General features: G+C 41.0%; 1 protein-coding gene across 1 annotated transcript in view; it reads right to left on the bottom strand.

Annotated features, from left to right (window-relative positions):
• cfap54 (cilia and flagella associated protein 54) overlaps nt 1–23168 on the bottom strand; it is a 1315566-nt gene extending 1292398 nt beyond the window's left edge. The window contains exons 1-3 of the mRNA XM_069909968.1: nt 22986–23168; nt 5372–5477; nt 4563–4706 (exon numbers count right to left, since the gene is read on the bottom strand). Of these exons, the coding sequence (XP_069766069.1) occupies nt 4563–4706; nt 5372–5477; nt 22986–23128 (393 nt within the window). The 5' untranslated portion in view covers nt 23129–23168. The remainder of the gene's footprint in view (nt 1–4562; nt 4707–5371; nt 5478–22985) is intronic.
• Between the last annotated feature and the right edge of the window lie 2682 nt (nt 23169–25850).

Below are 25850 nucleotides of genomic sequence, written 5' to 3' on the forward strand. Positions count from 1 at the left end.
CCTCCTTCTCCAGATTTACGATCTCTCATGACCTGAGCGAGCTGCACTGCTCCTCCATATGGATAGCCGGGTTACCACGCCCCTTCAGAGTTAATGAGCGACATATTGCACAGACAGATGGCCATAAGCCTTGCTTGCTTTTCGAACAGTTGTTTTTAGAGCATATGCCAGAAGATCCATGTCATGTTGGCTGACGAGGACTTTGTGAAACACCAAGGTGCAAGGTCCACAGAAATTAGTGCTGCGTCACACCCAAAGTCCCAAGCTCCTCGAGTAACAGCGACAAGGGTGCATGTTCCCCCGGACAAACATGATGACCCCATGACAACCACCTGGTGTTTTTACCAACAACACTGGGGTTCTGGAGCTCATCGCTGCCGACCCCCTTGCACTTTTCTGGGAAAACACCATGGCCAGTTGTCGCTAATGCCTACGGCAGCTGGCCACCGTAACAGCCTACTCTACATCTGTGACAAATTCTCCTAGTGCAAATTTCTAGTCGACAAGGGTGCGGAGGTTAGTGTCCTTCCTCCTTTGGGCTTTGAGAACTGTACCAGGAGTATGGGTCCGGCGTTCACTGCGGTGAATAACAGTTCGATTTGTACGTACGGCACACAGACTATATCCCTGAAATTCAGTGACAAGAAGTTCACATGGAAGTTAAATCTTGCTGCTGTGACCCTGCCGTTGCTGAGTGCTGACTTCCTCAGAGCCCACTCACTGATGGTGGACTTAAAAGGGTGCCAGTTGGTGAACACCACAACGTTCCAGACTCTCTGCCTTGGAAAGCTAAAATTACCTGGCCCACACCTAGATGCCATGGAGTATTCGAACAACGAATTCGCCAAACTTCTTACAGAGTTTCTGGACATTGTTACTTCCCAGTTCTCCACTGCCACACCCAAACAATGCGTGGCTCACCACATCCTCACTCAAGGACCTCCTCTACACACCAAGCCCAATGCCTGACGTCTGACAAGTTGTGGGTTGCAAAACAAGAGTTCCACAAAGTGGAGGAACTTGGAATCATATGCAGGTCTGATAACCTGCGTGTTTCCTCACTACATATGGTTCCCAACACCATGGGAGGGATTACAGACGTCTCAACGACACTACCACTGTAGACTGCTACCCTGTGCCCCATTTACAGGACTTTTCATGGGGCCAGGATATTTTCTAAAATTGATTTGGTGCGGGTAGGATGTGCCCAAAAGTGCCATCATAACACCATTTGGCCTCTTCAAATTGTGGAGAATGCCTTGTGGGCTCAAAAATGCTGCACAATCATTCCAGTGACTAATGGACGCAGTGGGGCATGGCATGGACTTCCTTTTTGTATAACTGGATGACATACTCGTCGCCAGCCTCTTCCACAAAGAGCACCTGCAGTATCTCCATTTACTCTGCTGCCGCCTGCAGGAGTTCTAGCTAACCAACCCTGCCCAGTGCAAATTTGGGCAGTCCTCTATTGAGTTCTTGGGACATCAGATCAACATCTATTGTTGAGCAAGGTGGGAGCCATCTTCAAATTATTGAGGCCCAATACAATCAAAGGACTCCAGGAATTTGTGGGGATGGTCAATTTCTGTTCCCACTTTCTACCCTCTACAGCTCATATTATGAAACCCCTCTTCGACCTCATGTCCAGCGGTGCCAAAGAAGTCGAATGGATAAAGGAGACGATGGTAGCATTCCAGCAGACCAAAGACACCCTAGCGAAGACAACATTGCTGGTCCATCCACAAATAGATGCACCAACCGCCTTGATGATAGATGTATCTGACACAGCAATAGGCAGGGATTTAGAACAGTACACCAATGGACAATAGAAGCCACTAGTGCTTTTTAGTAGGGACCTACACTCTCCAGAAACGAAATACAACATATTTGACAGGGAACTGCTGGCTCTTTACCTAGCGGTCAGACCACAAACCGCTAATGTGCGTCTTCATGAAGGCATCAGATCCCTGATCAGCCAACTAGCATTGCCACCTATCTTACGTATCCAGGTTTTCAAGCAGGATATCTCCAGTAAGAGTAATGCGGTGGTTGATTCCCCTGTCCTGCTTCTTTGTTCAAGCAGTATGTACCCTCTCTCTGGGTGTAGACTACATGGCACTCACCAAAGCTCAGAGCCAGGATGACGAACTCCTGGCTTACAGAACTGCTGTCATGAGCCTGCAACTCAAGGATGTAGCCTTAGGGCTGTAAGGTACCACTCTCCTGTGTGATGTTTCCACAGGTGAACCTCGCCATATCATCCATAATGCGTGGAGATGTTGCATTTTCGATGCCATTCTCGGACTGTCCCACCCCTCCATTCAAACGATGGTCTGCCTGTTTGTATGGCATGGACTCAAAAACTGGGCAAAGATGTACATGGACGGCCAATCTGCAAAAGTGCAAAGGCATGTGAAGTTGCTGATTCAGCCCTTTCAGCCACCGCAGCGCAGATTCAACACTGTCAGCCTACTTCCGATGTCACGAGGGTCTAGGTATTTGTTAACAGTTATCGATGGATTCACTATGTGGCTGGAGGCAGTTCCTATGATGGACTCAACGACCGATTCATGCACCAGAGCTTTTATTTCTGTCTGGGTATCTCGGTTCAGCCTACCCACACACGTCACCTTTGACAGAGGCCCACAGTTTACCTCCGCACTCTAGGATATCGCGATTGCTGGGAATGCAGGTCCACCACATGACAGTCGAATGGCCTGGTGGAGCAGTTCCATATATGAAGGGACCTGATTGGGTGGATGAGCTGCTCCAGATCCTCCTTGGAGGAGGATCTCAACTCCTCACCAATCAAGTTGGTTTAAGGAGCCTCGCTTATTGTACCTGGGGAGTTCATGCTCACAGCACACAGACAGGAGGTGCCACCAACTGAAGTCTTGGCACACTGCGGGAGCAGCTTGGAAAATTGGCCCCAGTTCCCATGTCAAAGCATGGAACAACAACACCCTTCATCTCAAAGGAACTCCAGGACTGAGTTTTTGTTTGTGCATACAGGTGCACACGGGCCATCCTTCAGAGTGCTACAAAACAATAGTACAATGTGTACTGGACATTGGGAGCGGCATCCAGAGACATTTATGATTGACCAACTGAAGCCCGCTCATCTCAACCTTGATCGGCCCTTGCCACAACCCCCGATGCAAAAGTGCAAACAACCGCCCAAGAGCGGTGGACAATAATGGCATCACAAGTTTAGCTTCCCATTGCCAGTTCTAGGGGGTGGAGGAGCCATTTAGCAGCTCACCGGAGGCTTAATCGAACTGGCCTGGGAGGTTCCGAGAGACGTCAGGATGACAGTGTGATGACGTCATTTGGAATCTGCGGGGTTTTCAAAAGCTGCAGGTGTCTGTTTGAGTAAACAACTTTTACTGAACTACATCAGATCTTTTCTTGTTCTTCATTTCACACTGCAACACAGTCACTACAGAATTGAGCATAGGAGTTGGGATGTTGTGGAAAAGTACAAGACATTGGTGAGGCCATTTGGAGTATTGTGTGCAGAGTCACCAAACTACAGAAAAGATATCAATAAGATAGAAAGAGTGCAGAGAAGATTTAATATGATGTTGCCCTGACTTCAGGAACTGAGTTACAAGGAAAGGTTAAACAGGTTACGACTTTATTCCCTGGAGCATAGAAGAATAAGGGGAGACTTGACAGATATTTAAAATTATGAAGGGGCTAGACAGAGTAAATGTAGATAGGCTTTTCCACCGAGGGTAGGTAAGATACAAACCAGACGACATGGGTTAAGAGTGAAAGGAAAAAAGGTTTAGGGGGAACTACTTTATGCAGAGAGTGGGAGGAGAGCAGGAGCTGCCAGCTGAAGTCATGAATGCGGGCTCAATTTTAACATTTAAGAAGAATTTGGACTGGTACATAATGGGAGGGCTATGTACCGGATTAGGCAGACTAGATTGGCTGAAGGGTTTGCTTCTGTACTGCTTTTTCCAGAGTAGTGAATCATGGAATTTTCTACTCAAGGAATAATAGGGGCTGCCTCATTAAATATATTTAAGAGAATTAGATATGTTTTAGCATCATGGGGAAATAAGAATTATGAGGAAAAGTCTTATGGCCTGATCTCTTTAAACAGTGGAGCAGGCTTGATAGGGCAGATGGTCAACTCTGAGTTTTTTTAATGACCTTATGTATTACATTTAAGAAGGGCAAGTGTTTCAACTGTTTGCCACATTAACTTACCTAGTCACACCCTATCATTGTTCCACCCTATCCTCCCCAACATTTAATGTTTTTGAAAACATGCATGTTTTTCCTCTTTCCCATTTCTAACCCAAAATATTAACACTGCCTCTCTTTCCACTTGACTTGCTCAGTGTTTCCAACTACTTCTGGTTTTATTTCAGATTTCTGTTATCTCCTCTGTTTTATATCCACCTTATTGTGAATCTATTGTAAATAGAGAGAAAGAAAATGAAACAGGATAAATAGATCATGAAGTCATCAAAAAATGTCTCAGGCATTCAGTGATAACAAATATATCATTTTAAATTTTTGGCATGGAAAGACATTTATGAACATACCGTATATCTCGAATTATCCACTTCAAATCCATTTACAAAGAACGTGGTTTTAAACTTATTTGTATCTGTGATGTCTTCCATCCTGAAGGAACCAAATTGTTGCAGATATCGTCCATAACATTGCCATGAGGCCAACTTGTACAGCTGGAAATTAATGCCAACATTCATTGGAATATAACAGCACAGATCAGACAAAAATTATCTCAATGGAGCAAGACTACAAAATGTTGCAGTACAGAGAGACCTGGATAAACTAAGACATGAAGCAGAAAAATGACAGTATCCATATAAAACAAATAATGAGAAAGACAAATAGATTTTTGGTCTTTATTGCAAGCATATGGAGTATAATAGAATATTTTGTTGCAACCTCTGTATCATTGGTGAAACCACGTTGAGAGTGGAAACATTTTTTGTCTCCACATTTAAAGGAGGACATCTTGCATTGGGAACTGTGCAGAGAAGGTTGATCGGTGCATGAAGTGAGTTTGAGCAGTCGAGAACAGAAGAACAAAATATGATATTTCTTGAAACATTCGATTCTGAGAGTAATGACTGGGTGGATACTGAGAGGTTATTTTGCCTAGTGGAATTCTCTGGAATTAAAAGCAGTTTCAAAATAAGGGATCATCTGTTTGAGGCTGATATGAGAAGTTTCTTTTCTCAAATGGTTTTGAAATGATTACATTTGGATTATTAACCAGAGAGGAAGCACACATCTGTCTGAAATCGGCAGATATTTATTTCACATTTGTTACAAATAATACAATCATCTTACTTTTAGCTTATAGAGTTCAGGCAGGTTTTACCTTGAGCTGAACAAGAAAATCTCCAATCATCAGCAATTTTTCTTCAAAATAACGAACTGGTAACAATTTTTCATATTTGTTCCAGATGCAAAATAAATCATTGGCTCTGATGAATTGAAGCAGAACAATATTTTGGTGAGCAGGGATAATATCCAATTTAAGGACAAACAATATGCTAATATTTATTGGAACAAAATTTAAATATTTCATGAAAGCCCTCATTTCAAATATCAGTTGACTCCTGGAAAGTTGCGCACAAGGTGTTGTCATTAACTAGCATTTTCTGGTGAAGTAAAAATCAAGAGCAAGAGGTCATTAAAATAGAAAATGCAAAGGCAGGTCAAGCAAGGTTTATTTGCATTCATTTATGGGATCTGGGCAACACCCTTAATAAATGATGGCTTAATCGATATCTAATTGCCTTTGAGGGGTAAATGGTGGACATTTGGACAAGAACATATGGATAAGGGTTTTACCTTGGATAAGCATTAAGTGGGCATGAACAAGGTGGGCTGAAAAGACCCAGCTCTGTGCAGGACAACCCTATAATTATATGATACAAATAATTGGTACACAATTATGGTTAAGAAATAGGGAGTCAGTGCCTCGAATTAAAAAGATCATATTTCAAAAAGGGGACAGGTTAGCATAGCATCCCTGACACGGTGCCAAAACTCGGCACAGGCTGTAAGGAGTTTTTACATTCTCCCCAGGTCTACGTAGGTTTCCTCCGGGTGCCCCACCCTTCAAAAATGTATGAGGGTTGTAGACCAATTGGGCAGAATGGGCACATGGGTCAGAAGGGCATGTTGTATGTCAAAAAAAACTATGAAGTGAACAGAAATAAGAAATGGCAAAGCAGTTTATCAGTGCATGAAGATGGGTGAAATACCACAAAAGGGAATCGGGATTACACAGAGGTGTGACAGGGAATTGGACTCAGGGGAGGAAGTGGATGACTGACGTTGGTCAATATGGGTCATTAGGGTGGGAAAAGAAATGAGGGAACATAGGTTGAGAGAATAGGGAAAATAGGAGTCACATTTAAAACTGGGATGGACAAAGAAAAAGCACTTCCAACAGAACCATGATGATCTGCAGTCACTTTGTGATCCTTATGAAACCTGAGGACTCTACTGTGGGTAAAGAATGCTTCATCAGGCCTTACATGCATTTTACTAAAGGATCCTGAAATAGCTATGGGATTCTTCTTTTTCAGATTTAATCATGATCGAACACTGATTTTGGGCAAATGTCAATTCAGAATAAACACTAGGAGGATCAGAATCAGAATCAGGTTTATTGACATGAAATTTGTTATTTTGCACCAGCTGTATTGTGCATTACAGATGCCAAATTGCAATAAATTATGGTTCCATAAATACAATATTTAAAAATAAATAATTACAGCAAAAAGTGAGGTATTTTCTATTGGTTCATTGTCCATTCAGAAATCTGAAAATCAGAAGGGTGGCACGGTTGGCTTAGCGGTTAGCACATCTTTATAGTGCCAGCAATCAGGACCAGACTGGGGTTCAAATCCTGCATTGTCTGTCAGGAGTTTGTATGTTCTCCCTGTGCCTGTGTGGCTTTTCTCCAGGAACTCCGGATTCCTACCTTCAAAAACGTGCAGGTTAATAGGGTATAAATTGGGCAGCATAGACTCAAGGGCCAAATTGGGCTCTTATGGTGCCATATGTCAAAAAAATTTCAAATTTAATGGTGGAGGGGAAGATGCTGCTTTTGTGTTGTTGAGTGTACATCTTCAGACTCTGGTAACTCCTTACTGATGGTTCTTGATGATAAAGGCTGCTTTCTTGAGATACAGCCTCTTAAAAATGTAATTAATGGAGGGAAAACTAATGCACATGATGGCGCTAGTCAAGTTCACAACACTGCATCCTTTTCCATTCCTGTGCATTGACACCTCCATACCACAGTGATGCAACAAGTTAGAATGCTCTCCACAGTACACCTATGGAAATCTACCAAATTTCTTCAAATTCATCACAAAACTTAGCCGGTGCTGGGCTTTCTTTATGACTGCATTGTTACAGGGTATATTATATTTTATATTGTATATTAATATGTCTTTAAAAGAGATAGATTGTGGGGGATATAGTGTAGGTCACTTCATAAACAGATACTTACAAAACACATCTTATTTAAAATACTAGAAATTTGCTCCAAACTACTGTAGTGGCAGCTCCACTGCTCCTGCAATAACACACAACCAGATGGGTTGAGCTCAGTGAGCAGACTAGTTTATTGCAGGCTGCTGGGCTGCACTTATACTCCCAGCCTGGATCTGACTGAGAACCGCACTGGAGGGTGCTGACGTCATCCAGGCGTCACGTGGTTCCCCCAGCGTGGGCTTCTGAGCCCCGTGCTGGGAGGAAGGGAAAACCCCCGACGGCGGTATTTTGGCTGGCTGGCCCACCGCGTGGCTTACAAGCAGGGCCGGTTCACCTGCCAAGCGGTGAGCCGCCACACTACTTTGGAAGGAATTTTAAAAAGCAGGTGCAAATGTACAGTGCCTGCACAGAGGCTGATAAGATCTTTCAAAGATTGGGTTTGGAGCCCTGGAAGATGTTCTGGCTTTTACAAGCAGAGAGAGAAAAAATACCAACAGGATTTCTTTTTGAGAGAGAGAGAGTTCTGCAGTAGCTTTTGGAGGCTGCAAGCTGGCAGGCTTGTTAAAACCCTATTTTGAAGATGAGTTCTGAGTTCAGCCTGTTGAAAAACCCTTGTAATCCTTACAAGAGGAAATAGCTGGCTAGAGTGTTACTCCTGAAATAAGGGAAACAAGAGGAACTCTGTGGTGACCTGGAAGAAGAGGTCATCATTTGGAAAATCCATGATGGGCCAAGTTTCTTCGTCAAGACACTAAAGTGGCTGATCAGAGGCAATCAGTTTGTGTGTGTCCAACAAGCAACAAATATCTCTCTCTGAATCCAACAAGAACCTTCCTGAGCGGAAACCATTTACCTTTAAGCATCATAGCCTGATGAAAATTCATAAATGTTAAAATCTTTGCACAGTATAAGAATTGCCTGCAACCAGTGAACTTGGAGGAGTGAGAAGTGAGATTGGACTGTGAATCAAAGAACTTTCCTGAACATATATACATTACATACACATGCGCTTAGAATTAGTAGGGAGTTGAGTTAGGTTAAATTAAAAGTAACAAGTTAAAGTTTGATCCTGTTTTATGTTTAAAGAAATTTAAAGCAACTTTTGTTTAAATAGATATTTGTCTTGGTGAATTTCTATTGCTGCTGGGTTTTGGGGTCAACATGATGGTCCCAGGATAGAACTTCAGAAATATTATACCCAGGAAGTTCTTTACCCTCTCCACTGCTGACCCCTTGATGAGGACCGGTTTGTATTCTTTTTATTTCCCCATCCTTAAGTCCACAATCGATTCCTTATGTTTACTAATGAAACTCAACCAGCTGATCTATCTCAATCCTAAAGAAAGCAAAGAGTAGTTATGAATGGTATTCTGGAGATCAGTGACTAGTTGAGATCACCAGAGATCTGTTATGGGACCCATGTTCTGAGATTTTTTATAAACGACCTGGACAATGAAGTAGAGGGATGGGTCAGTAAGTTTACAGATGATATGAAGGTTGTTGGTGATTGTGGATGGTGTTGATGGTTGTCGTAGGTTACAATAGGACATAGATAGGCAGAAAAGTGGCAGACAATGCTCAAAGTAAGTGTGAGGTTATGCATTTTGGAAGGTCAAATTTGAAGGCAGATTATATGGTTAGCAGAGCTACGGCTTTTCTCTTTGGAGCATAGAAGGATGAGAGGCGACTTAATAGGGGTCTACAAGATTATGAGATTACAGTCAGCACCTTTTTCCCAGGGCAGGAGTAGCAAACACCAGAGGACATTTGTACAAAGTGAAGGAGAAGGAAGTTTAGGGGAGACAACAGGGGTAAGTATCTTTTATTATACACAGGGAGTTGTGGGTGTCTCGAATACATTGCCAGTGGTGGTGATGGTGCCTGGAACAATAGGGGCATTTAAGAGACTCTCGTACAGACACATGGATGAAAGAAAAATAGAGGGTGATGAGGTAGGGAAGGTTTAGGTCATTTTGGGGCAGATATATATAGGTCAGCACAACATTGTGGGATGAAGGGTCTATGTCCCAAAAACAGCTACCTGTAGGTGAATGGTTAGAGAATCCAATGGAAAAGAGCACAGGTTACTGGGAAATAACTGAGAAAATTGGGGAAATCTGTGCTCAATGGCTGCAATTTGTTCCATTTACAAAATAATACTACAGTTATTTTCCAAAATAGCTCTATCAGGCATCACAGAAATACAAAGATGCCTTACATTTTTATCAGAGAATATTCCATTAGGCATCTATCCCTTGTAGAAAGTTTCTGCAGCTAAAGACCTTTAACCAAAAGACAATTAAGTAGTGATCTGTATGGAATATCCTATAGATGAAATATCCTTATTATTCCATAGGAATTGTCTAATCTGCTTGTTTAGTATCTAAAAAAAGGTTTTTAGGTAGCGGAATAGACAGTGGTTCAGAAAGGTATTGCAATCTTGGCATCACTTTCATTTTGACACAGTTAACCCTTCCTGCTAAAGTAATCGGTAAGACTTTCCTTTCTGTCGGTCTCCTTTTATCTTGTCAAGAAGAGGAACATAATTTAGTTGGTACAGATTTTGCAAATTATTGTCTGTTGCTATTCTAAGATATTTTATTCCATCTGTCTTCCATTTAAATTTACTCCCTTTTTGGTACCTTTCATTTTCAAAATATATTAATGGCATTATCTCATTTTTATCCATATTTATTTTGTAGTCTGATATTCTTCCATATTTTTCCAGTGTTTCTTGTAATTTTTCCAAAAAATTTAGCTGGGTCTGATAGATACAATAGCATATCATCAGCAAATAGACTGATTTTGTGTTCTTCTTGCCTGATTTTGAAGCCCTTTATATCCGGATCCCTTCTTATCATCTCCACCAGTGGTTCAATCACTAAAATAAAAGGTGCTAGGGACAGGTGGCATCCCTGTCTGATTGATCTACACAAGGGGAACACCACTGACATCTGATTATTTGTTATTATATTAGCTTGTGGTTTATGGTATAAAGGTTTTATCCAATTTATCAATGTTCTGCCTATACCAAATTTTTCCAGTATTTTAAATAAAGGGCACCTCAAATAGTTGAATATTTTTTCCGCATTTAGGGAAATTGTAATGCTTGGACTTCATTCAGATTTTGCCTTGTGTATTATATTAAATAATCCTTGTATGTGGGTCATGCACCCTTGAATAAAAAGAGCAGTCTCTCCCTCTGTGGGATTTAATTGCTTCCATACATCAATAAGATTCAGATACATGAAATTGTGGTTGTTGCTGCTTTTCCCCTCGCTATTGTTCTTGCCGATTTATCTAGTATTGAGTGCAAGCAAAATTAAAATCTCCTTCATCCAATATATTTGGTCTTCCCTCTGCTGTTTTTAAGAAGATATCCTTCATAAAGGTTTCATTGTCATAATTTGGAACATAAATATTCATAAATGTTGATGCTTCTCTCTAAATTTTACAATGTACCATATTCATTGGTGTATTTTTATTAATTTTATTAATTAGAACCCCTCCCCTCTTGCTTTTGAACTAAAGGAAGACAATATTATTTGTCCCACCCATCCTCCTTTTAATTTATCATGTTCCAATTTGGTAAGATCTGTTTCCTGCAGAAATATTATATCCACTTTTAATTTCTATAGGTATACCAAGACCCACTGTCCCGTTTATCCCATTAATATTAAGACCAGTAAACATTAATATTTTATCCATACCATTTTTCAAAAGATCATAAAATCTTTCTAATTTTTAAAACACTGTTATAACATTTCCCTTTTAAGAGACATTTCCAACACGTATATTTCCCCTTCAAGAAACACACACATCCCTAGCTCTGATAGTGATGTTGACATTAGTACCTGGAAGCCTGTGAGAAAAGCCCACGAATTCTTCCGAAGAAGGAAAAAAACTCTCCCTTTAGCTCCATCTAACAAAGCCCCTCCTCTCCCAGTGCCATCGTCCCCCCCAAAAAAAATCAGAGTTGCCACCTTTTTTTTAATTTTTTTTATTTTTCACACTATAAACAACATTGACCAAGATACAGACAGACATTTTTTCTCTTGAGTATATAGTGTCATTTTCTCCCCCTTTTTCCCCCTCCCTTCCCTCCCTCCCTCACCCCTTTCCCATTTATTTGAAGTTCAATCTATAAGATACATTAAACCCGTTAAACAATGTTGTCACTTAATAAAATTAAACAAGAAATTTTACTGAGTCAGTTCTTTTCGTTGTCTTCACCTTCTGTCATTTAAGGTGGTGGAAGTCCATGGTAGGATTTCTCTATTGTATTTCATATATGGCTCCCATATTTGTTCGAATATTGTGATGTTATTTCTTAAATTATATGTTATTTTTCTAATGGAATACATTTATTCATTTCTATGTACCATTGTTGTATTCTCAAGTTGTCTTCTAATTTCCAGGTTGACATAATACATTTTTTTGCTACAGCTAGGGCTATCATAACAAATCTTTTTTGTGCTCCATCCAAATCGAGTCCAAATTCTTTATTTCTTATATTACTTAGGAGGAAGATCTCTGAGTTTTTTGGTATATTGCTTTTTGTAATTTTATTTAATATCTGGTTTAGATCTTCCCAAAATTTTTTCACTTTCTCACATATCCAAATTGCATGAATTGTTGTTCCCGTTTCCTTTTTACAGCGAAAACATCTGTCTGATACTGTTGGGTCCCATTTATTTAACTTTTGAGGTGTGATGTCTCGCCTGTGTATCCAGTTATATTGTATCATGCGTAACCTCGTGTTTATTGTATTTCTCATAGTTCTGGAGCATAGCTTTTCCCATGTTTCATTCTTTATGTTTAGATCTTGTTCCCATTTTTGTTTAGGTTTACCGTTTGTTTCCTCGTTCTCCTTTTCTTAAAGTTTGATGTACATGTTTATTATAAATTTTTTAATTATCATTGTGTCTGTAATCACATATTCAAAATTGCTTCCTCCTGGTAACCTCAGACTGTTTCCCAATTTGTCCTTCAAGTAGGTTTTCAGTTGGTGGTATGCAAACAATGTATCATGAGTTATATTATATTTATCCTTCATTTGTTCAAAGGATAATAATTTATTTCCCAAAAAACAATTTTCTATTCTTTTGATCCCTTTTCTCTCCCATTCTCTGAAGGAAAGGTTATCTATTGTGAAAGGGATTAGTTGATTTTGCATCAATATTAGTTTTGGTAGTTGGTAATTTGTTTTCTTCCTTTCTACGTGAATCTTCTTCGAAATGTTGAGCAAATGATGCAATACCGGTGAATTCCTACGTTGCACCAATTTTTCATCCCATTTATATAGTATATGTTCAGGTATCTTATCCCCCATTTTATCTAGTTCTAATCTGGTCCAATCTGGTTTTTCCCTTGTTTGATAAAAATCTTAATTGTGTGGCTCTATAATAATTCTTAAAGTTTGGTAGTTGTAAGCCTCCTTGTTTGTACCATTCTGTTAATTTATCTAGTGCTATCCTCGGTTTCCCCCCTTTCCATAAGAATTAGCTTATTATTTTCTTTAGCTCCTTGAAGAATTTCTCTGTTAGGTGAATTGGTAATGACTGAAATAGGTATTGTATCCTTGGGAAGATGTTCATTTTAATACAGTTTATCCTTCCTAAGTAAGTCTTTCCAATGCTCTAAGTCGTCTTGTAATTTTTTCATTAATGGATGATAATTTAGTTTATATAGATGGCCGAGATTTTTATTTAGTTGTATACCTAGGTATCGCATTGCTTGTGTTTGACATCTAAATGGAGATTCTTTCTTAAACTTTGTGAAATCTGTATTATTCATTGGCATTGCTTCACTTTTATTTGCATTGATCTTGTACCCCGATACTTCTCCATATTCCTTCAATTTCCTATGTAATTCTTTTATTGATATTTCTGGTTCTATTAAGTATATTATAACGTCATCTGCAAATATACTGATTTTATATTCCTTCTCTTTTATTTCTATCCCTCTTATTTTATTTTCTGTTCTTATCAGTTCTGCTAGTGGTTCTATAGCTAATGCGAACAGTGAGGGAGATAGTGGACATCCCTGCCTTGTTGATCTGCTTAAGTTAAATTGTTTTGATATATATCCATTTACTGACACTTTCGCCAATGGTCCCTTATATAATGCTTTAATCCAATTAATGTATTTCTCTGGTAGGCTGAATTTTTGTAGTACTTTGAATAAATAATTCCATTCTACTCTCTCAAAGCCCTTCTCTGCATCTAAAGCAACCGCTACTGTTGGAATTTTATTTCCTTCTACTGCATGAATTAAGTTAATAAATTTACAGATATTGTCCGTTGTTCGTCGTTTTTTAATAAATCCAGTTTGGTCTAGATTTACTATTTTTGGTACATAGTCGGCCAATCTGTTTGCTAATAGTTTAGCTATTATCTTATAATCTGTGTTAAGTAGAGATATTGGTCTATATGATGCTGGTGCTAATGGATCTTTCCCTGTCTTTGGTATTACTGTCATTATTGCTGTTTTGCATGAATCTGGTATGTTTTGTGTTTTATCAATCTGGTTGATTATTTCTAGGAGGGGAGGAATTAATAAGTCTTTAAATGTTTTATAGAATTCTATTGGGAGTCCATCCTCTCCTGGTGTTTTATTGTTCGGTAGTTTTTTTTAATATCTCCTATAATTCTTCTATTTCAAATGGTTTTATTAATTTATTTTGCTCCTCTGTTTGTAATTTCGGTAGTTCAATTTTAGTTAGAAATTCATCTATTTTGTCTTCTTTCCCTTCGTTTTCAGTTTGATATAGTTGTTCATAGAATTTCCTGAAGTTTTCATTGATCTCTGTTAGATTATATATAATTTGTTTGTCCTTTTTCCTTAATGCCAATACCATTCTTTTAGTTTGTTCTGTCTTAAGGTGCCATGCTAGAATTTTGTGCGTTTTTTCTCCTAGCTCATATTTCTGTTTTGTCTTCATTATGTTCTTCTCCACCTTATATGTTTGTAGTGTTTCATATTTTATTTTTTTGTCTGCCAATTCTCTTCTTTTAGTTGTATCTTCCTTTATTGCTAATTCTTTTTCTGTATTTGTTATTTCCCTTTCCAACTGTTCTGCTTCCCGATTGTAGTCCTTCTTCATCTTAGTTACATAACTTATTATTTACCCTCCGATGAACGCTTTCATTGCGTCTCATAGTATAAACTTATCTTTCACTGATTCCGTAAATATTTCAAAGTACATTTTAATTTGTCATTCAATTAATTCTCTAAAATCCTGTCTTTTAAGTAGCATGGAGTTTAATCTCCATCTATACATTCTTGGTGGGATGTCCTCTAGCTCTATTGCCAATAACAGGGGTGAGTGGTCCGATAATAGTCTAGCTTTATATTCCGTTTTCCTAACTCTCCCTTGAATGTGGGCTGATAACAGGAATAGGTCTATCATTTAACCACTTACAGCACAGAACAGGCCAGTTCGGCTCTACTAGTCCATGCCGTAACAAATCCCCACCCTCCTAGTCCCACTGACCAGCACCCGGTCCATACCCCTCCAGTCCTCTCTTATCCATGTAACTATCTAGTCTTTCCTTAAATGTAACCAATGATCCCACCTCGACCACGTCTGTCGGAAACTCATTCCACATCCCCACCACCCTTTGCATAAAGAAATTTCCCCTCATGTTCCCCTTATAATTTTCCCCCTTCAATCTTAAACCATGCCCTCTAGTTTGAATCTCCCCCACTTTTAATTGAAAAAGCCTATCTACGTTTACTCTGTCTGTCCCTTTTAAAATCTTAAACACCTCTATCAAGTCCCCCCTCAATCTTCTACGCTCCAGAGAAAAAAGCCCCAGTCTGCACAACCTTTCCCTGTAACTCAACCCTTGAAATCCTGTCAACATTCTCGTGAACCTTCTCTGCACTCTTTCTATTTTGTTTATATCTTTGCTATAATTTGGTGACCAAAACTGTACACAGTACTCCAAATTTGGCCTCACCAATGCCTTGTACAATTTCATCATAACCTCCCTACTCTTGAATTCAATACTCCGATTTATGAAGGCCAACATTCCAAATGCCTTCTTCACCACAACATATACCTGAGTATCAGCCTTGAGGGTACTATTTACCACAACTCCTAAATCCCTTTGTTGCTCTGCACATCTCAATAGCCTACCATTTAATGCATATGACCTACTTAGATTTGCCTTTCCAAAATGTAACACCTCACACTTATCTGTATTAAATTCCATCAGCCATTTCTCAGCCCACACCTCCAGCCTTCCTAAATCACCTTTTAATCTACGGTAATCTTCCTCACTGTCCACAACACCACCAACCTTTGTATCATCCGCAAATTCTCCACCCCTACTTCCAGATCGTTAATATATATAACAAACAATAGTGGACCGAGGACCGATCCCTGAGGAACTCCACTAGTTACTGGCCTCCAATTGGACAAACAATTTTCTACCACTACTCTCTGACACCTCCCATCCAACCATTGCTGAATCCATTTCACTACCTCCTCATTTATACCTAATGCTTCTATCTTTTTTCCTAACCTCCTGTGGGGAACTTTGTCAAAAGCTTTACTAAAGTCTAAATAGACAACATCCACAGCTTTCCCTTCATCAACCTTTTTTGTAACCCCCCCTCGAAAAACTCAATCAGGTTTGTCAAGCATGATCTACCCCTGACAAAACTATCCTTGAGTATGTTTTGTGTCTACCCGAATAATATGAATATTCCTTTTCCTTTGGGTGTTGTTTCCTCCATATATCCAAAAGTTGCATTTCTTGCATCAATTTAATTATAAATTTGGTTACTTTGTTCTTTCTGTTAGGTTTTTTTTTCCAGTTTTATCCATATTTGAATCCAAATTAAGGTTAAAATCCCCTCCTATTAGTATGTTCCCTTGCGTATCTGCTATCTTCAAAAGATATCTTGCATAAATTTTTGATCTTCTTCATTAGGTGAGTATACATTGAGTAAATTCCAAAATCCTGAATTTTTCTGACATTTTATCATTACATATCTCCCTGCTGGATCTATTATTTCCTCTTCTATTTTGATTGGTACATTTTTATTGATTAATATAGCTACTCCTCTGGCTTTTGAATTATATGATGATGCTGTTACATGTCCTATCCAATCTCTCTTTAATTTCTTGTGTTCCACTTCAGTTAGATGTGTTTCTTGTATGAATGCTATATCAATTTTTTTCTTTTTTCAGTAAATTTAACAGTTTCTTCCGTTTGATTTGGTTATGTATTCCATTAATATTTAAAGTCATATAGTTCAACATAGTCATTTCAGACTTTGTTTATCTTTCCTTTCCGTTTCCTCATCACCAGCTTCCCTTCTTATCCATTTCTGCTTTCTTTTTTTGAACACATTATAAGACAACATTTCTAAAACATAAAATATTTCCACTATTCTCATATCTAAAATTCCTTTAACCCCAATAGTCCCTCCCCTTTCTGAGTTGCCTTTTGTCCCTTGTCGGGCAACCACATCTCCCCTCTCCATTTGGATTTGCAAATCCGCTCGCAAGCGTCAACTGATTTCGCAGTGACAGTTATTCTTCCCCAACCAGCCCCCGCCAGAAAAGATTTTAATCTTCATATATAACAAAGGTCACTCTCTTAATTCCCTCCTTACTTCCTTTCTTTCCCTTCTTAGTTCTTACTTATACTCTATTTTTTATGTTTATATATAGATATATATATATATATATATATATAGATATATATATATATATATATATATATATATATAGATATATCTATATATATATATATAGATATATATCTATATATATATATATCTATATATATATATATATATAAAGTTTGCTGTCATTTTTTGTTCTTGTTACATCTCTTCATCTCTCTGTCTGTTTGTAGTTGTTCTGCAAATTTTCGTGCTTTTTCCGGATCCGAGAATAGTTTGGTTTGCTGTCCTGGGATAACTATTTTAAGTACCGCTGGGTATTTTAACATAAATTTATAACCTTTTTTCCATAGGGTCGTTTTTGCTTCAGGAGTTTAAAACTGAAATCTGGATAGAAAAAAATTTTTGACCCTTGTATTCCAGTGGTTTTTTTGTCTTCTCTTATTTTTTTTCATTGCCTTCTCCAATATATTTTCTCTTGTTGTATATCTTAGGAATTTTACTAAAATGGATCTTGGTTTTTGTTGTGGTTGTGGTTTAGGGGCTAATGTTCCATCTGCCCTTTCTATTTCCATTTCTTCTTGTAATTCTGGCCTTCCTAGGACCCTGGGGATCCATTCTTTTATAAATTCTTTCATATTTTTGCCTTCTTCATCTTCCTTATGGCCCACTATCTTTATATTGTTTCTTCTATTATAATTTTCCATTATATCTATCTTCTGAGCTAACAGCTCCTGTGTTTCTTAACTTTTTTATTGGATACTTCTAATTTCTTTTTAAAGTCATCTACTTCCATTTCTATGGCTGTTTCTCGTTCTTCCACCTTGTCTACTCTTTTTCCTATTTCTGTCATGATCATCTCTAATCTATTCACTTTTTCTTCTGTACTTTTTATTCTTCTTTTTATTTCACTGAATTCTTGTGTCTGCCATTCTTTTAATGTTTCCATATATTCTTTAAAAAAATATATCCATGTACTTGCCCTTCCCTTCATCTTCCATTTCTCTGTCTTCTCCCTCCTCTTCTTCTGAGTCCACTCCAGGATTTGTGTCCTTTACCTCTGTCTCTTCCGATTTTCTTGTTGGGTTGTTTATTTTATTTTGTTGGGTATTCTTGTTCTTCATATTTTTATTAAAAGTGTCTTGGTGTTGGTCTTCTTCCTCTGGGTTGGTCATCTGTTGTTTCTTTGATTTCCTATTTTTATTCTCTTCCTTCTTGTTCCTGTTATTTTCTATGTTTTCCTGTTGAGAGTCTTGCTGTCGTGTTATACTTGTCTGTTTCGACTGTGGAGATTTACTCCTCAGCTGGTCCCCCCTCCCGTCAGTGTTGTTTTTGTCTTGTGCATCGCGCATGCACGAGGATTCATGTATGCGCAGTTGCGCACTTTTGTTTGACTCCGTGAGCCATCTTTGTAGTCCTGAGTTCGGGGTTTACACTGACCTCAGGGAGCGGGCTTCCTCATACCGGTAAGGCCTTCACCTTCCTCTTCCGACATCCTTCCTTCTTCTTTTCTTCCCGTTGTTTTTGGTTTTTCTTTCTTTGCTGCCATTTTCTCCACACTTTCAATTTGTTATGGTTTCTGTGTTAGTGACTTTGTTTTTTCTCTACCTTTTTTTAACTTTTCTGGAGAGGGCTGGAATTCCCCTACTGGCCACTACTCCATCACGTGATTCCTCAGTTGCCACCTTGCTACTTTCCTTACCACCTTTCTATCTTTTCAGAGCTCTCCATATAAACCACAATGTTTTTTTCTTTTAACAGAGAAAACAAAATGGTTCAATACTGCAAATATAAATAAGGATATGTCTTTCAGAGTCCCTTTTAGAAATGGTCTTTTCAGTCTTTTCAGGTGGTGACTTTAATCTTTTCATAACTTTCTTAAAAATTCTTCCATTTCTTTATTCTTGAAAATTCATTGATTACCTTCTGAGACATCCACCCTCAGCATTGCTGGGTAAATCATTGATCACAATGATTTTAGATAACAGTTTTCTCTTTACCTCATCAAATACCTTTCTTTGTTTGACCAAACCCTGTAAAAACATTACTTTCGCACGGGCCATTGTTATTTTGTTGAATATTTGTATGTTGCTCCCAAGTTCGCATCTCTCTCGGTAACTTACCAGGACTGGTCATGGTCACTGTTCGCCATTTCTTCTGGGTCCGAGGGTCCAATGAGCCCTTTCAGTTTGCATCTTCGCATTTAACTTGTGTGATCCAGCATTTGTGCGATCCAGCATTTGTGCGATCCAGGTTTCAAAAAAACTCACTGCACCTTTTCCCTCTATTCCTTCTCTCAGTTACGTCTGCTGAAATTTTCCATATAATTAATCTTATCCATCAATCCTTTTTTCTGTGTCTCATGTTTTTGCTTTTTCTTCCAGTGCCTTTAGCCAGTCTTTTGCTTTCTCCAGCTCAACGTTTGAACAGGTCATTTGTTCCAATGTCTTCCATGACTTCTTTCATTTTTTTTTTTACATTTTCTGATATGTCTCTATTCTATACTTGTGAAACTAGCGCATAAAGTTTCCATCTTGTTCAGGATGTTGGTTATATCTTGGGCTGACCCCCCCACCCCCCAGCTCTGCTAGGTTCAGACAGTTACAAGGCCCCCTCCTGAATCGCTCCTCATTGGGTTTCCACTCAATGTTCCTGGCTGAGCTGTTGCTTCTTTGGTTTTTGGTTTTGGTTGTCTCGGTCGTTTGGCACGGAGCTTTCATTCTCTTATTTCCATCGGATGTAAATTGAAGCTGTATAGCCCATGAAATTTATATCACCTGCTGTAAAAATATCCAAAATTCCATTCTCTCATATTCCCCTCTAATTTATTCTTTTTCACATGCCATTAACTCTAGCAATTCTCATAACACCACCTCTTCTTTGGCTTGGCTTCGCGGTCGAAGATTTATGGAGCGGTAAATGTCCACGTCAGCTGCAGGCTCGTTTGTGGCTGACAAGTCCGATGCCGGACAGGTAGACACGGTTGCAGGGGAAAATTTGTTGGTTGGGGTTGGGTGTTGGGCTTTTCCTCCTTTGTCTTTTGTCAGTGAGGTGGGCTCTGCGGTCTTCTTCAAAGGAGGTTGCTGCCCGCCAAACTGTGAGGTGCCAAGATGCACGGTTTGAGGCGATATCAGCCCACTGGCGGTGGTCAATGTGGCAGGCACCAAGAGATTTCTTTAGGCAGTCCTTGTACCTCTTCTTTGGTGCACCTCTGACACGATGGCCAGTGGAGAGCTCACCAAATAACACGATCTTGGGAAGGCGATGGTCCTCCATTCTGGAGACGTGACCTACCCAGCGCAGTTGGATCTTCAACAGCGTGGATTCGATGCTGTTGGCCTCTGCCATCTCGAGTACTTCGATGTTAGGGATGAAGTCACTCCAATGAATGTTGAGGATGGAGCGGAGACAACGCTGGTGGAAGCATTCTAGGAGCCGTAGGTGATGCCGGTAGAGGACCCATGATTTGGAGCCGAACAGGAGTGTGGGTATGACAACGGCTCTGTATACGCTTATCTTTGTGAGGTTTTTCAGTTGGTTGTTTTTCCAGACTCTTTTGTGTAGTCTTCCAAAGGCACTATTTGCCTTGGCGAGTCTGTTGTCTATCTCGTTGTCAATCCTTGCATCTGATGAAATGGTGCAGCCGAGATAGGTAAACTGGTTGACCATTTTGAGTTTTGTGTGCCCGATGGAGATGTGGGGGGCTGGTAGTCATGATGGGGAGCTGACTGATGGAGGATCTCAGTCTTCTTCAGGATGACTTCCAGGCCAAACATTTTGGCAGTTTCCGCAAAGCAGGATGTCAAGCGCTGAAGAGCTGGCTCTAAATGAGCAACTAAAGCGGCATCGTCTGCAAAGAGTAGTTCACGGACAAGTTGCTCATGTCTTGGTGTGAGCTTGCAGGCGCCTCAGATTGAAGAGACTGCCATCCGTGCGGTACCGGATGTAAACAGGGTCTTCATTGTTGAGGTCTTTCATGGCTTGGTTCAGCATCATGCTGAAGAAGATTGAAAAGAGGGTTGGTGCGAGAACGCAGCCTTGCTTCACACCATTGTTAATGGAGAAGGGTTCAGAGAGCTCATTGCTGTATCTGACCCGACCTTGTTGGTTTTCGTGCAGTTGGATAACCATGTTGAGGAATTTTGGGGGGCATCCGAGGCGCTCTAGTATTTGCCAAAGCCCTTTCCTGCTCACGGTGTCGAAGGCTTTGGTGAGGTCAACAAATGTGATGTAGAGTCCTTTGTTTTGTTCTCTGCACTGTTCTTGGAGCTGTCTGAGGGCAAAGACCATCTCAGTAGTTCCTCTGTTTGCGCGAAAGCTGCACTGTGATTCTGGGAGAACATTCTCGGCGACACGAGGTATTATTCTATTTAGGAGAATCCTAGCGAAGATTTTGCCTGCAATGGAGAGCAGCATGATTCCCCTGTAGTTTGAGCAGTCTGATTTCTCATCTTTGTTTGTACCACCTACACTTACATTAATTCACAGTAGCCAATTATTGTTCCAACCAGAACATCTTTAGCATATGAAAGAAAACTATGTGGTCAAAGGGAAAACTGCACTGAGGGAGCATCACAATTCAGGATTGAACCTGAGTTATTGGACCTCTGCTCTGTGCTACACCATTGTAACAATTCAGAGCTACTTTTAGTTGTGGCCCGTGCAAATACCGTCATAATGTTGAGAGTTTGGGTCTCTTGTACTTCAAACAAGGGCTCTCGCTATTTTGCCTGAGAGCATTCCTTAAATTTTTCCTCGTACAACAGTTTATCAAAAAAACATTTCATCTCAAGTCATTCAGCCAGAGGACCACTCAAAAATATAATTCAAACCCCTGCATTTAAAAGTCCCACAGATTTCCAAATATTTACCAAAGACTTTGATAGGTCAGTGGTGAGACAGGCACTTCTCATTTTACATTTCATGAATAGTTGGAACATTGGTCACACAGTGACTGACCACATCATCGTTGCATTGGAACTCACGCTGTTATCTATCTTTTTTAGAGAATATTAATTTGCCAGGAAGCTCCACAAAGAGAAGCAGAGCCATTTGTTGAGGTTCATCCCAAACAGGTATTCCCAGGGATAGGCCAGCACGGTTGGTGTCGTGGTTTGCACAACACCTTTACGCACCAGTGGTCGGGACCAGGTTCAAATCCCACACTGTCTGTAAGATCTTTGCATGGTCTCCCCATGTTTTCCCCGGAGACTCCAGTTTTCTCCCACCATTCGAAACATACCAGAAGTGTAGGTTAGTTGGGCAGCACAGACTCGTGGGCAAAAAAAAGGCCTGTTACTTGAATTTAAAGGGATCCAATAAATATCAGCGGCTCAGGAGAGATGATTCTGGTATTCCCAAAACTTACTGGTATTCCAAAACAAGGTGTTATCCACAAGCCAATGTTGCAAAGGGCCACACTCAATGGTTCACTAACTGAAAAGTCTCGAATAAAGGGTCTAGACTCCAAATGTTGACTGACCTTTTCTCTCCACTGAGTCTCTCCCGTCTCCTGCTTTTCATGATAATGTGCCTTGTTAGGGAAGTGCTTGCTGGGATGTGTTAATGAAAAAAGATATGGGAAAAGCCCCATGGCAACGCCACCACCGATAGACACCCCTCCAACCCTCACTTGGAAAAACGTGATCGATGCTTCATCTCTGGGAGCGAGCCGCTGGCCGCCGGCCCCCCTGCGGGATCACTTCGATCAGGGGCACCGCTGCACACAACCCCTTCCCCAGGACAATGCTGGCCTCCCTTAAAACAACACAAAATCCAAACCCGGAGCCACCACTGCGTTCAGCGACACCAGCGGCTTGTGCTCCCTGACGCTTTACCCTCGCGTGTAGGAGTCGGCCGACGCCGCTTTCTGCACGTCATTCGTGAAGTCCTTCAGCTCATGATCCAGCGCACACACGACAGGGTTTCTCTGGTCCATCTTCCCGTAAAACGCGGCGGGTAATGGCTCCATTCCGGCCATTGCTGGGGTGCCCACCAGCAACCCGCCGTTGCTAGGAGACCAGGCACTACGGTTCCGCCCACACGCTCTAATTGACAGCTTCAAGCCCCAGTCCGCCGCTTGCTCCGGAAGACAGGCGTTGGAGGGCGCCTCGCGACCGGTGGTTCCGCCTATACGCACTGATTGACAGCTTCAAGCACCAGTCCACCGCTTGCTCTGGAAGACAGGCGTTGGAGGGCGCCTCGCGACCGGTGGTTCCGCCTATACGCACTGATTGACAGCTTCAAGCACCAGTCCACCGCTTGCTCTGGAAGACAGGCGTTGGAGGGCGCCTCGCGACCGGTGGTTCTGCCCACAGACTGAGGTCAGTCAGAACACGACAAGAAAGGGAGGATGGCGCTTGAATAAAACGGGCGGGGGAGCTGGAGTACAAGCCTAAGGGAGAGGGCTTGGTCGTGATAGGGACCAGGAGAGGAGCGGTGAGAATTGATCGGTGGAGCAGAGCTGGTGGAGAGGAGGCAGGGTGCCGATTGTCCCGTGTGACTGCAGGAGATGCTCCGCCTGCACCCACACCTCCCTCGCCACTGTTCGGAGCCCCAAACAGTCCTTCCCAGTGAAACAGGACCACGTGTGAATCTGCTGGGGTCGTCTTCTGCACCCGGAGCTCCTGCTGTGGTCTTCTCTACATCGGAGAGACTGGACGCAGACTGGGAGATCACTTCGTTGTGCATATCAGCTCTGTCTGCTGCAAGTGTGCCGGGTTTGCATATCAGTGATTGATGTATTCATGTAGAGGAAGACCTTGACCTGAGAGCCTTCCCTGCCTGACAGCATCACTCCTTTTATGCCTTCGTGCTTCCTGATGGATTCAGCAAAGGACTCTATGCAGCACACAAATAAAACTGGAGAGAGTGGGCAATCCTCCCTGACTCTCGATGTGACCAGCAAGAACGACCAGCAGTTAAAGGGACATGGGAGCTTTGCCAGTGCAAGGTCTCTTGCTCGCAGCCCCAACCTTCTTGGAATGAGTTTCAGATTCTCCCACTCTGGTGTGTACCAAGCTGTTTCCTGATTTCACTCCCGAATGGACTTGCTTCCATTTTCTTCCTGCCCTTGAACTCCCCGGTGGCCACCCATTTCAATTCCTTGCCCCATCCCATGCCGATGTGTCTGTCCATGGTCTGCCTGACTGAGACCACCCACAAATTGCCATCCAGCCAGATGGCAATAACATCAACTTCTCCGGTCTCTGTCGGCAGACCCCCCTCTATCCCTATTTCTCTTTTCCTCTCATTTTCTCTCTTTTATTTTCCCTCTTTCTCCTTACTGACAGCTGTGCATTCTCACCTTTTCCCTCCTGTCCTCCCATCCAGGTCCAATTATCACCCTTGGTCCATTGGTCTTTCCTTCTCCCCAGCCTTTTCATTCAGCCACTTACCTGCCTTTTACTCATACCTTGGAGAAAGGGCTCAGGCCCAAAATGTTTGTTATATTTACTTCCTGTGTTCTCTGTAGATCTGCTGCCAGCATTTTTGTGTTTTGAATATATTCAAGTCTGAGATCAACAGATTCATTTTTTTAAGGGAGTATGAAAATAAGGAATACTTGGAGGAAAACAGTCTTGAGTCACAGGATCAGCATGATCACAATGTCAGAATAATCTCGTAAGGTCATGTGCCTTATTTCTGCTTCTGCTTTGAGTATTCTTGTCATTGATTCCACTTTAATCATGTTTGATGAAGTTGATTGCCTCCACAAATGCAGCTGAATTTCTCCATCTGTGTATTTTTTTGTTCAACATTTTACATTCAGTGGAACAAACATTCACGTGCTCTACACAAAAGTTCTGGAGAAACTCAACAGGTTACACAGCATTAGTTTTGTATATTGCTCTACAGTCTAGAAAATTTCCTGTTTAACTTCATTAGTGGTCAACTGTACGCTGCTGTCAGAGACACACAAGTGCTATATGGAAAACAGAAAACACAAACTTATTTATAAAATCTCCCTGAAACACTGCAACAATATTTGGGCATTATGGCACAGTTGATGGTGCTATTATCTTACGCACCATAAATCTGAATTCCATCCTGACTTCAGGTGTTGTCTGTGTGGAATGTTCACATTCTTCCTTTGACTGCATGGGCTTCCATTGGATACTCTAGTTTTCTCCCACATCACAAAAATGTGCTGGATTTGTCGGCTAATTTGCTACTGTAAGTTACCCGAGCTATTGGCGAATGTAGAACAGTCAGCTGCGCAATCAATCAGTCAGAATCCCCGAAAAGCCTAAGGACCCTGTGATATCTATCTCTGAAGGTGACATCAGTACATCATTCAAGAGAGTGAACCCTCACAAGGCATCAGGCTCTGATGGCATAGCTAGCAGGGTATTGAAATTCTGCACCAACCAAATAGCTGGAGTGTTCATCTCTCATTGCTGAAGTCAGAGGGTTTCCACCTGCTTTGAAAGGGCATCATTCATCCCGGTACCCAAGGGTAATGTGAGCTGCCTCAATGACTACCACCCAGCAGCACCAACTTCTACTGATAAAATGCTTTGAGAGGTTGGTCATGGGCCAGAATTAACACATACCTCAGCTAAGATCTGGACCCACTGCAATTCACTTATCATTACAATTGCTCCACAGCGGATCCAATATCGCTGGCTCTCCACTCAGCTCTGGAACACCTCGAAAACAGCTCTTCATTGACTACAGCTCAGCCTTCAATACCATTGTTC

Source organism: Narcine bancroftii, chromosome 13, assembly GCF_036971445.1.
Source record: "Narcine bancroftii isolate sNarBan1 chromosome 13, sNarBan1.hap1, whole genome shotgun sequence".
Lineage (NCBI taxonomy): Eukaryota > Metazoa > Chordata > Chondrichthyes > Torpediniformes > Narcinidae > Narcine > Narcine bancroftii.